Raw genomic sequence first — 12470 nt, 5'->3', positions numbered from 1 at the left:
TGAGGGGTTAGTGTGGTGTTTGAGTGTTAAATTAAAGCTGCACCGAAGCCTATAAACTTCCTGCAACTCCTGAATTAGTACGGTCATTGGTCTAATTGGACAATATGTAAGGCTATGTGTTTTTGGGCATTTTGTATGTACTACCACCTAGGGGTGTGCACGGGTACCGGGTATACCCGGAACCGGTTGGAACCTACCCTAACGGGTAGGATCCGGGTAGCTCGTATTGAAAATAGGGTAAGTTTCGGGTATTAAAATTAGGAATCTGTAAAAATCGGTTTCGGTTCCGGTTCCGGTTCCTGCCTACAGGGTACCCGGAACCGGTTATTTATTAAAAAAAGAGAGGAAAGAGTAAAGTTACTATCTCCTCTAACGAATCAGAACATAGGCACTTTGTTGTGTGAGATCGTATTATGGATGTTCAATTTTGTCGATGGATTGATGAGACATATTATTATTTCATTGTTGCGGATTAATCTAAATTTTGTTGATATTCTATTTGGCATGATTACTGATTATATATGTGATATTTTCGATTTTATTTAGCGAGAAAAAAAAATTTACAGGTTCCAACATGGTACTCGGAACCTGTGGTATAATACAAGTTCCGGGTAGGTTCTGGTTTCATGATTCAACAGGATAGAGTCCGGTTCCAAAATCTTGGAACCTGTCCCTTACAGGATAGGGTCCGGGTATTATAAAAAATACAGGATACCCGGAACCGATCACCCCTACTACCACCGATGAATGAACTACATATACCAAAGATTATTCTATGTTTATGGATTGCTTCTGAGAAATAATGGAAGTCGGGTTCGATTAGGATCATTTCTTTTTAAGTACAGAGCACTAAAGCAGGGATATTCTCATCTGATATACGGATCTTTGGTGTAGACAGTGAATAATGGAAGCACCATTAGTGAATTAAAATGATATGCAAATAATGCAAGCCATAATTCCATTTACATGGCACGAGCAATCACAAGAGTACTCCATTGGTTACTATCACAATACAAGTGGATATCGAAATCTTCGAGACCGTAACATACTCCAGGATATCCCGGTCTTACAAAATGGCACATGATGATTTTAGTTTGGACCCGATTGATTCTGGTTTGGTCCGCTCACGGACCTCTTCAGTCTCCTTCCTGGCTCTCTGCAGTCTCTCGCTGAGATCACGAATCTCATCTTTTGACTTCGCCTGAGCCAACTGTGCTTGCACTTCAGCCCTCATACGAGCGGCCTGCTCCTCTGCCAACTTCTGCTCGAGCCTCTTGGTCTCCTCGCTCAGCATGGTTTCAGTCTAAAAGTAAGCAATCACACCAAACAGTTCAGTCCAACAAGTCCAGATATGTTCCTCTTAAATAGCAGACGAGAAATATGGCAGATAATCACAGCCTTCGAAACATAAGTACGCATCTTATACAAATCCATAATTAGCGGAAAAAAGATTAAAAGACCACAATAGATCATAAACCCAACATGCTTCCAAATTAAAAAACAAACATGTTTGTTGCAGACTCCGCAAAAACGTATGCTATATTGGAAATATAATTGTCCGAAATGCCACTGCAGAGAACATTTAATTTTTCAATGACGACACAGAAATACAAAGACAGAAAGGGGGGGAGGGGGGGGGGGGGGGGGGGGGGGGGGGGGGGGGGGGGGGGGGGTGAAATCAATCTGGTGATCAAAAATATAACTTTATGCTAAAATATACCATCTCAGAAGTTCGCTTCAGCTGCTCATTATAAGATTTTTGCATCTCTTCTTTAAACTTCAGTACCTGCCCCTGTTGCTCCTGGAGCTTCTTTGCTCCTTTCTGCCAAACAAACACTCATAGTTTGGAAACTGTTCGTGCAATTGCATTAATTTTACTTGCTTTAAGTTTTAAATGCTCCACTTACCCTCATTTCTGCAAACATCTCATCTGAAGAAGGCTTTCCGCCATTCTGGCTTATCACTGCATCAACAAGGGAAAATAGCTCCTGAACTTGGGCTGTTTTCTTGCCCTGATCCTTCGTCTTATTATCGAAAAGCACCCGCCGGTTCCCGCAGAGAGTAAGAATGTCCTTCGATAAATATTTTACAAGATATCAGTGTGCAGCAACAATAGTGGAAGATGCTCAGGGTCAATGTCATCTTGGTGATTTTTATTGCATTGTATCTTACAATGGCAGCTCAAAAGCTTTTACTAAACTCAACCTGTGACAATCTTACTGGAAGTAAACCGAGTATAGTTCAACAAAATTTGTGAAAGTAGACTACAAAATACTTAATATTTAAAAACAAGTCGATCTCTCTAGCCAACGTAAACCATGAGCATAGACAGAACTGTGAGTCTCATCAAAAGCTATCCCAGAGAGAGAAACCCAGTCAATGTTGAGGATTGTGCTTAGCAGCATCAACAGAGATAAAAGCAATCTGATAAATCTATATTTAGTATTTGGAATCCCCCAGGTGGCATATCAATCAAACCACCTGTTGTAATTACTCAAAGTTTGCAACTTACTTTAAATGATCTATGAATGTCTAACTGCATAAAGAGAGGTAGAGGTCACCTTCAAAGGCTGCGGGCACTCACGACCCAAGTAATCTTCCAAAGTTTCATCACTATCTTCAAGTTCATCCCCACCAGTGAAGACAACAATCATGTAGTTGACTATCTTGTTTCCAAACAAAGTCCTCAGGGTACGGAAGGCAGCTTCTTCCTCCTCCGAAAAGCGGCTCCTAACAGAGAAGACCAAAAGCACAGCATGGATCCCATCCTTGGCCAGATCAATACACCTGACAATTTCTTTTCCAACATCGCCAATTCCAGCAGAACTATCGAAAAGCCCTGCAATTACAAAACATGTCCTAGATAAGAACCTCTCAATATCCATGAAATATCTCATTCCGCAGAAGTTTGTAAAAAGATCATTACCGGGAGTGTCAATTACATTGACAATCTGGCCAGCAGGCAGGACACTTTGCTGCAACTCGCAGGTGCTTGTCACCCCCAACTTGAAAGCCCTCCTCCCAAGAATAGTATTTCCAGTGGCACTTTTACCATTACCTGTCCTGCCCACTAGAACCAGCGTCCGAACACCAGCGTAAGAGGAAGTGAGCCCGCAATCATCATCTATTGCAATCCCAGCCATCATGTAAAAACCAATTTCACGTCAACTGCAAGACAGATATAATCGTGAGTCATACAGAATACCCTCAACATCAATACCGAGCATGAACAAATCTCACATCTAATCTAACTAGATAAAGTTCCGACTTTTACCAGTCTCCTAGGCCTTATATCGGGAATCTAGCTTCGAAAATAAAACCTTTGCACAGTAGTTTGTCAAACAGGAACAAAAGACTCGAGCTTTGGAGTTAAGCACAGGATTTCGAAAGACTTATCAAGCAAACAACACGAAAGGTACTGAAATTCGTCTCTAGAGCATAAACAGAACACCATCACTAACAATCTTGCAGCACTGACATCAATAAGATAAGAAGATCGATCAGCTACTACCAGGGAAAGAAGAGAAGCTCGATCGATTATTAACGGTTGCACGAAGAGCACTTATAGAGAAGAATCAACGGCAATTCAGCCACCGTAAGTAAGGTAATCAGACAAGGAAGGAGAAATTCGCTTCCTTGCTCGTCCGTGAAGAAGACGAAGGAGGATCACTTCAGATAGAGGAATGAATCGGATTCGGTCGTCAGCAGAAGGTGAGGAAGGCATTTTCGGAATGAATGCTGCTACTGAAGCTGGAGGACGGGAATGAATTCTTACTCCCATCTCACCCCGACCCCGACAAGAAACTCTATCCCGGTTACGGTACGGATCGATAGTTCTATCTAGACAAATTCCAGTTTGCCGGTGTCCGCCTCCGACGCTATCGGCTTCAGACCAACCATCTCAGCCACTTTCATTCCAGCACTGTCTCTCTTCTCTCTCTAAGCTTCTACCTGCCTCTCCCGATTTCGCTGCTCGACTGCCTGCCTGCCACAGGACTTGGAGGGGCATAGACCTTGATGAAGGGCTTCAAGAACTTCCCACTCAGGACCGATTTGGACTCTCGGCACATCCTCATCAGGACTGGGAGACGCCATGGCCATGGCCTAACCTAGAACCCTAGAGAAACGCAACGCAGGTAGTGGTCGGGGCTGTGGTAAGGTGAAGTGTTGGGGGGGGGGGGGGGGGGGGGGGGGGGGGGGGGGGGGGGGGGCGGCGGTGGCGGTGTCTGCGAGTACTGGGGAGGGGAGTGGAATTCCTCCAAAACCATATGAACTTTCTTTTTTTATCTTTTCTTTTTTGTATGTAACTAATTTTGATATTCAGAATTCTAATGATTTCTACTAATTTAGTTTGAACTGGATCGATCCAGTGAGAGGTAAAACTCTCATGCGCAAGACTCGAATTCGATATTTTATTTAAGGGGAATAAGCGCTAAACTGTATGAATCAACCCCTTTTGAACCTTTTCGTTTGTAACGGTGGATCATCATATCGTATTGGGATATGGATAGTACTGCCGGTATTAATTCATGTTCAACGTACAAGATGTTATGTAAAGCATGTATTGATCTCGATTCAAGAATAAAATGTACGCATTTCAGTATTTAGGTAGATAGAAGTCCCCTGAGCTCATACCGGAAGAAGGCATCTCTTTGTGGGCAAATTACATACGTATAAGGTAATAACTAATAATAATATTTGTTCAATCAAGGCGGTGAGTGTGTCGTCTTTGAGTGTGTAATTAAACTATTAAAGAAGCAGTGAAGCTTATTGAACAATGTAGAACCCTCTGTCGGTGTTGGTGTGCATTTTGTACACGAACTACCGACGAGTGAACTATATATGAGAGCTTATTCTATGTTTATGGATTGAGATTCTAAGAAAGAATGGAAGTCGAGATCGAATATAACAAAGGATTAATGCGTGCATGTTGATTGGGACTGAGATAGATCATTACGGTCCGTTCGGCCAAATGCAGACTATTAGAGCATGAATATTCTCATATGATGTATTAGATTGGGAATAATGAAAGCACCTTTACTTCTACCTACACGTTCCCTTCCTTTCCAAGCTTTCCTCAAAAACATAAAATTCTCTCTCTCTCTCTCTCTCTCTCTCTCTCTCTCTCTCTCTCTTCTCCTCAAAATGACTTTTTCCATTAGCCTTTCTGGAGATGCATTACCGTCCGTTTTGATAGAGAGAAATGGGAGGGAAAGGGAGGCGAAGGGTTAGCATAGAAGAACTTTTGTAATATATGTTTAGTGCATAATCAATGGTGGTTGACAATTGCTTGAAATTAAACTCGTCTCGAGGCGAGCAGACAGTTGCTACTTCTCCTTTTCGGTTAATAGATAAGACCATCTTTTATATCATTGGTACATTAATTATGAAGACCCAAAGTTTTACTAGTAGATGGCATCGCAGCCCTTTGGCATGAGAGATCCTCATCAATGTATATACGTCGTGGTGATGTCCCTTTTTTGCTTCATCTTGATTAAATTGAGGTTTGAGTGAAATGATTTTAGACCAGTCGATGTATATGATATCTGATGACAACTCCCGGCAGTGCCGAATTTTGCCGAAAAGAGACCTCATCGATCGATCATGACAAGCTGCTAAATCCGAAACAAGCAAACCTAACAAGCCTCCATTATTAGTTGTTACGTTCAGTTGATTGATCAGTTCAGTCTTCCTCTCCTTTACATTTAATTGCTTTCGGGGTTTCCCTACTTTCTGCTGGTTTAATTTGTCTACCCATCCCCTTGCCATCTCCTTCCCAACGTTTCACTTTCCAAATGTAGCTTTGAGGTCCCTTAGCCCTTTGCTTGCCATTCTTCCGTGAAAGTTCCTCACTCCCTCTCGAAAGTTGAAACCCATCATGGCATCTAGTCAACAGATAATGGCAGTCAATGTCCTCCCTCTGCACATATTCTTTCTTTTTCAAAGTTTGGGTTTGAATCAATGAAGCTAAGCAGGAGAATACTTCTCTCACATGAGACATAGATCCGACTTCTACGCATACTATCTCTTCCCAAGGACATTTCTATCATATCAATACTAGAGAGTGGGGTCAGTACTGACCTTACAGTTTATAGGGGACCAACGGACTTTCTGAGAAAATAATACTAAAATTTCATCAAGATACATGTAGTTTAGGGAAAGCCTTTATTAGATTCAATATGAATTATTAAAAGAGCTATCGGGGAATATTGCATGGCGCACGATAATTATTTTCGATGGAGTACAGCGTGAGTTTATATGTATGAAGTTTATTTTGTCTCAATTTTTCCATCGACCAAACGATAAGGACATCGTATTGTACTTGTTTGGGAATATGCAATTCTAGAACATACAAAATACATTTAATCTAGTATTTCCAACATGCGATGCTAGCTTAAGAGCTATACTCGACCATTTTCATTTTATGTCAGTCTCTCCCGAGCCTCCTACTAAAACAAATGCAGATGCATACACATATACATACATACAGAGCACTAAAGCAGGGATATTCTCATCTGATATAAAGATCTTTGAGGTAGATAGTGAATAATGGAAGCACCATTGGTGAATTAAAATGATATGCAAATAATGCAAGCCATAAATCCATTTACATGATACGATCAATCACAAAGAGTATTCCATAGGTTACTATATCACAATACAAGTGGATATCGAAATCTTCAAGACCGTAACATACTCCAGGATATCCCGGTCTTACATATCGGTTAGCAGCATCAAGACAACTATAGAGAGGTATAAGAAGGCTAGCTCAGACAGTTTGAACATGACTTCTGTTACAGAGATTAATGCTCAGGTAATATGTACGTGTGGCCGTTGTCTGATCTAGTTATTACAAAAGATCGAAAACAAGCAGCAGATTTCGTCGTTCCTTCTCTAGATTTGCACATTATTTCTTATAAGTAACTAATTTATATATTTTGTGCAGTTCCTTCCATGCACAATGTATATGACATATCTCTAATTTATCTTTTTGTATATATGCAGTATTATCAACAAGAATCAGCCAAGCTGAGGCAGCAGATACAGATGCTGTAACAGATAAATTACTTCCCCAAAGATTTTTCCACTTTCCTTGAAATCGACAAATTCGGCAAACAATATCACAGTAGAACTATACTATGTATGAACTACTTACAAAGAATGAAGTTCTACAAACAGAAATATTATATAGTGCATATTATGCATGGCAGGCATTTGATGGGAGATTCTTTGAGTGCCCTTTCTGTGAAGGAACTGAAGCAGCTCGAGAACAGGCTCGAGCGCGGAATCACCAGAATTAGGTCCAAGAAGGCAACCCTTATATGATCTTTTTTTTTTTAGTGCATGTGAGACTCGGCATACTTTTAATTATTATTTTTTTAAACCTGCATACATACTCATATACATACATATACTTATATATGTAATTTATATATATCACGTTTATGTGGCTGGGAAGGAAAAAAAAAAAGTTTCAAAGGGCCCCACGTGGCCAACATTCTTCCCCTTATTTTCCCCGAGATCCCACCGCCATTGACTTGTCTCTTTTTCTTTTTCTTCTTAGTTTGTTTTAGGCTGGGGGCTGTGTTCTTCACCGAAGAAGAAACAGAGCAAAAACAGAGAGAGAGAGAGAGAGAGAACGAAGGAGGAGAAGACTGGGGCTTCCGGAATGGTCGGTAAGTTGGTAATCTGTTGTCTTAGCATAGGTATTTACCGGGTTAAATGGAGTTTAAGACGCATTAATGGCAGCTTGATGTGTAGATGTTATTAGTTCGAAAATTTGATACGGTTAGGCTCCTCTGATCATTTGAATGGTGTGGCTTTTTACGGAATTGGATTTCGTTATACGATTCGAAAGTTATTGCGATTTCAAATTCTGAAAATCATAATGAAACGTCAACTTCAACCGGCATTTTTGAACTGAATTCTACATGTTTTGGCATGCCGTTTGTTTCTAAAACGTAGCCCACATGGTAAGCTTTCCAGAGACTCCAAGATTGTGGTATTCGGAGTTATATAGAGAGAGAGCCGAACTTCCGAAGTTGGGCCATCGCACAGCCCGGGTCTGTTCCGTACAGCCCGCACCAACAACTTCGGGAGGCTCTTTAGGCTCGCTCGGACATCGGATTGCAATGATTTTTGTTTGTACAGATTCGTGTCTGAATCTACTATTTTAGATAATTTTTCGGGATTTTTTTGAAATAGCAATACTATTGTCATATTTTCCGTAATGAGTGGGTTTATCGATTTTTCTTTTCTCGAGTCCAAAACTGACCACTTTCATGTTCTCTAAGCTCGATTTTCCTTGTTGGTCATATCTAATTTTGGTGTTTGTTTAGTCGATTTATGTCCTCTCAAGTTAGAGATGTTATTTTTCGAACGTTTGGACTAATAATTTACATTTTGGTTGATTAAATCTTGCTTAATTGAGTCAAATGCGTGTTAACAAGTGATGTTGATTGCATATATCCACACATGGAGTGAAGTAGTTATTTATATCACGATATGTATTGGTTTGCTTTAAGTGACCAGTTTAGCTTAATATGGTCCATGTTTCTTTGATAAAGAAAGGTGAATAGAGCAGGGCAAGTGAAGAGTGTAACGGGCTCGAGGTAGGAAGCCATTCGGGGGATGAGTTATAATATTCTTCTTGATTAAGCTTTATTTATTTGATTATGCCCGTACTATGGAATACGAACTAACGGATTAGTTGGATGAATAAATTAGAGAAATCGATGAGTTAGGTTAGACTAGCTCATTTAAATGTTTAGTGCACTAAGCTAGGACAAGTCAATGGTGCTGAAAATATACTTATATTTACCCAGTTCTTGCTGATTTAGTAGTTGTACTGAGAGTTGATGTTCCATTAAAAGTTGTTCGTATGTGCTTTACTGAATTATGAGATGGAAGTAATGGAAGTGTGAAGAGCTAGATATCCACGAGTTGGCGAGGCTAGTAGAGGATGATCTGCTATTGTTTTCTCCGTGTATTTGGATGTGGTCACTAAATCCATTGTACGTATTTTTGGATTATCAACATTCTAAGTTAGTAACTAGTTTATATAGGTTATCTAAGGTGGATAAACCGTAAATTATGAAATATGCATAGAAATTTTCTAAGAAGAGGATTCTTTATATGGGAAGTTTAACGGCTGATGCTATTGGTGCATTCTATTTTAGATTCATTCGATCTTTTAAGGCCACTGTGGTGTGATTTGGTATGAGGATCAGTGGAGGAAATGATTTACGAGATATAAGTTATTTTCTAAACTATGCTTATAATTGATAGTGGTTGAGGACACCAATATTGTCCATCCTGAAGGCCAAGTTTGATGAACCATTTTGGGTGTTTGGTGAGTACTTTATTCCATTGTGAAATGATATATATATATATATATATATGTATGTTATGTGACTACTCTATTCCCTGGTAAAATCATGTGTTATAATTATATAAATTATTTAAGATGAATATAGTGGTAGTTAGATTAAGGAATTGGCATTGCTATGCTGTGTGAAATGATCTGAGAAATATGGCCTTTTATGTTCCACCTGGACTTGGGATATGCAGTGTGATTGAATATGTGGATTGCGTATGAAGTATATGATGATAATGTGATTCATTATGATTGGGATTGTGGTTGTGTATGCGGAGATTGCGATAATTTGGGAATAAGAATTTGGTGTGGGTATATGATATGAGATGGCGTGGTTGTAGTTGATTGTGCTTGTGATTGTTGCGTGATTATATAGCCATGGGACCGCTAGACCCGACGGATTACAAAATGTGTCAGATCGGCTGCTGGACCAAGCGGAATACAAGTAGGGCTTGATCGGCCGCTGGACTCGGCGAAATATAAACATGGGCATGATCGGTCGCTGGACCCGGCGGAATATAAACAGGGGCCTGATCGGCCGCTGGACTCGGCGGAATAGAAAAAGAGGCTTGATCGGCCGCTAAGACTCGGCGGAATACAAATTGAGGTCAACTCTTACTGTCAGAGGTTAATAGGCGGCCCCCACTTATGAGGTGTGAATATTGGAAGTTGAGAATGGTATGAGCGAGATGTGCGGGGTCACGGTACCGTCATAACTCTGTTGCGAGGAAATGCAACCCTATGGCTATATTGATTTGGTTGTGTTGTATATTGTTTGTTTGGTTGGATTGCTGTAAATGTGATGATTGTTATGATTGTCTGAATTATTATATGGAAGCCGTGTTGTTGCCAATTTGATTTAGTTAGGCTATGAGTGCAAGATGATGTTGGGTTAAATGTTAATTCTAATAATAGTTTTATATGGTTATAAGGGCAATTGATTGTTGATGAATGAACTTAGTAATCATTTGTATGTATTGTCTAATATGTCGTGTTGGTGAATTAATTGATAGACTTGGTTATGCTACTACTATCTATATGAATATTTGGTTGTCAAAAATATATTTATCACTTAAAATTATTCATTTTGCTTTGGAATTTAGTGCTCACTGAGATGCAGCTTACACCCTGCATACATTTTTTCCAGATAAGCTTCCGATTGCGCGGAGGAACCACTTTTTGATATTGGGGATCAGCTTAGAGAACTAGGTAGGAACCTTAATTATTTGATAGATATCCTTTTTGTATAGAATGGACTTGAGAATGTTACGACCTGAAACTTTTGTCTAGTTGGTTTAGCAATGTAGCTTTGCTAGAATCGTACTTATATGAATATATATGTGAGAGCATTTGTAGTAGTTGTATGTTTTTGAGAGTTATGGAAAGCAGATTTTATATGAATAGTTACGTGATAATGGATGTAGAGGAAATATAGGGAAAATTCAGCTAAAATTTCGGGTTGTGACAGTGCAATCCCCTAATGTAATTATTTATTATATAGTTTTCACAACATCATTATTTGGATAGATATTCCTGTTTTTAATTATAATTTTAGTAGTTCATCTATTTTTACTCTTACTTGGACAACTCCTGATTTGTTTTCATCCATGTCGAACAGCATGAAATGCTGCTTGCTGAGATTGAGTACTCGCAGAAAAAGGTACGTAATCATATATATATATGTACGATTAAGCATATATATATATATGTGTGTGTGTGTGCCTGTATTATATATATATATATATATATATATATATCCAATGTCTCTTTTCTCTCTCTTTGTGTATCTTAATCTTGCAAACGCTCCATCACCATCTCCATTATAGCAAGAGCTTGTTCATCAGTTCATAATTTGTTTCACAGGAGATTGAGATGGAAAATGAAACTGTGTACCTTTGCACCAAGGTATGTAAAAACTCGTATTTGTGTGCGTAGCTGCAATATGTTCTCGATAAAATCTGAATATATACATATGAGATTTCTACTATACTCTCTATATATGTATATATGAAATTCGCTTAATGATACCATGCATGCACCGTAATTTGTTTTTTTTTTATACATATTTTGGATTATCTAATCAGACGTTTCTTGAATCACCACGGACAAACAAATAGCTGAGATAGAGAGAATGGAGCACGCGAACATGGTTCCGGGCCAGGAGATGAATGTGATTCAGGGGTTGGCTTCTCGCAATTTCTTCCCTCCCAATATGTTGGAGGGTGGAAATTTCTATCCTCATCCCGATAAGAAACTCCATCTCGGGTATGAATCAATAATTCCGTGCATATTAGTATGGATACTTTATGGAAACTATAGCATCTCGTCTGGCGTTTTAAACGCTCAGTAGCAAATATTAGTTTCTCATTTGCTGGTGGATCATCGTCCTTTTGATAAGTAAGTGTCATAAAAAAAAATACTATAATCCACTAGCGTATTTATTATAAGAAGTGTCATCAAATGTACGCTGGTGGATCATCGTATTGTATTGCGACATGGTAGTGCAGATAGTACTTCAGGTTTAACGTACAAGATGTTATGAGAGCATGTATCGTTCTTGGTTCAAGAGTAAAATGTACATGCCTTCATTTTATTTATTTATTTATTTATTTTTTTGCTAATTCGAGGTGTCCGGGCTTAGCCCAACTAATTTCCGAGGCTCTATGAACTCCCGGCGACGCACAGAACGGGTAATCACGCCAAAAGTGCTTCGGTGGCTCTAAGGGGTTTCAAACTCAGGATCGGGTGGATATTTAAGCTCCTCCTTACCACTAAGCCAAACTCTTTGGAGTTAAATGTACCTGCCTTCATGTATATGCAGGTAGAAGTCCCTCGAGCTGATTCCAAACAAAGGCATCTCTTGTGCGCGAAGTACATATGGTTATAATTTATAATAATAGTTGTTCAATGAAGGGTTAGCGTGGTGTTTGAGTGTGTAATTAAAGCTGCAACGAAGCCTATAAACATCCTGCAACTCCTGCATTAGTACGGCACTAAAAGGGAAAATTCCTGAACATATCACAGTTTGAAAACAAGTATCACAATACATCATATTTCGAAAAATTAACATGGTACATCACGAAAATTTTAAAAA

General features: G+C 39.3%; 2 protein-coding genes across 2 annotated transcripts; one reads left to right on the top strand and one right to left on the bottom strand.

Annotated features, from left to right (window-relative positions):
* Positions 1–902: 902 nt before the first annotated feature.
* LOC116205682 (immune-associated nucleotide-binding protein 9-like) lies at positions 903–4173 on the bottom strand. The gene is made up of 6 exons (XM_031538314.1): positions 3512–4173; positions 2927–3168; positions 2562–2839; positions 1908–2072; positions 1721–1822; positions 903–1303 (listed from the first exon to the last, which is right to left on the bottom strand). The coding sequence occupies exons 2-6, from the start codon at positions 3144–3146 to the stop codon at positions 1067–1069; spliced, it is 1002 nt and encodes a 333-aa protein (XP_031394174.1). The 5' UTR covers positions 3147–3168; positions 3512–4173; the 3' UTR covers positions 903–1066.
* A 2251-nt stretch (positions 4174–6424) lies between these two features.
* Positions 6425–11971, top strand: LOC116204141 (agamous-like MADS-box protein AGL11). The gene is made up of 7 exons (XM_031536219.1): positions 6425–6542; positions 6645–6814; positions 7006–7052; positions 7212–7311; positions 10995–11036; positions 11240–11285; positions 11494–11971. Exons 1-7 carry the CDS (start codon positions 6425–6427, stop codon positions 11724–11726), a joined length of 756 nt encoding a protein of 251 aa, XP_031392079.1. The 3' UTR covers positions 11727–11971.
* The last annotated feature ends 499 nt before the right edge of the window (positions 11972–12470 follow it).

The sequence above is a fragment of the Punica granatum genome, chromosome 4 (assembly GCF_007655135.1).
Source record: "Punica granatum isolate Tunisia-2019 chromosome 4, ASM765513v2, whole genome shotgun sequence".
In the NCBI taxonomy this organism is placed as follows: domain Eukaryota; kingdom Viridiplantae; phylum Streptophyta; class Magnoliopsida; order Myrtales; family Lythraceae; genus Punica; species Punica granatum.
This window is presented reverse-complemented; position numbering and strand designations above follow the sequence as displayed.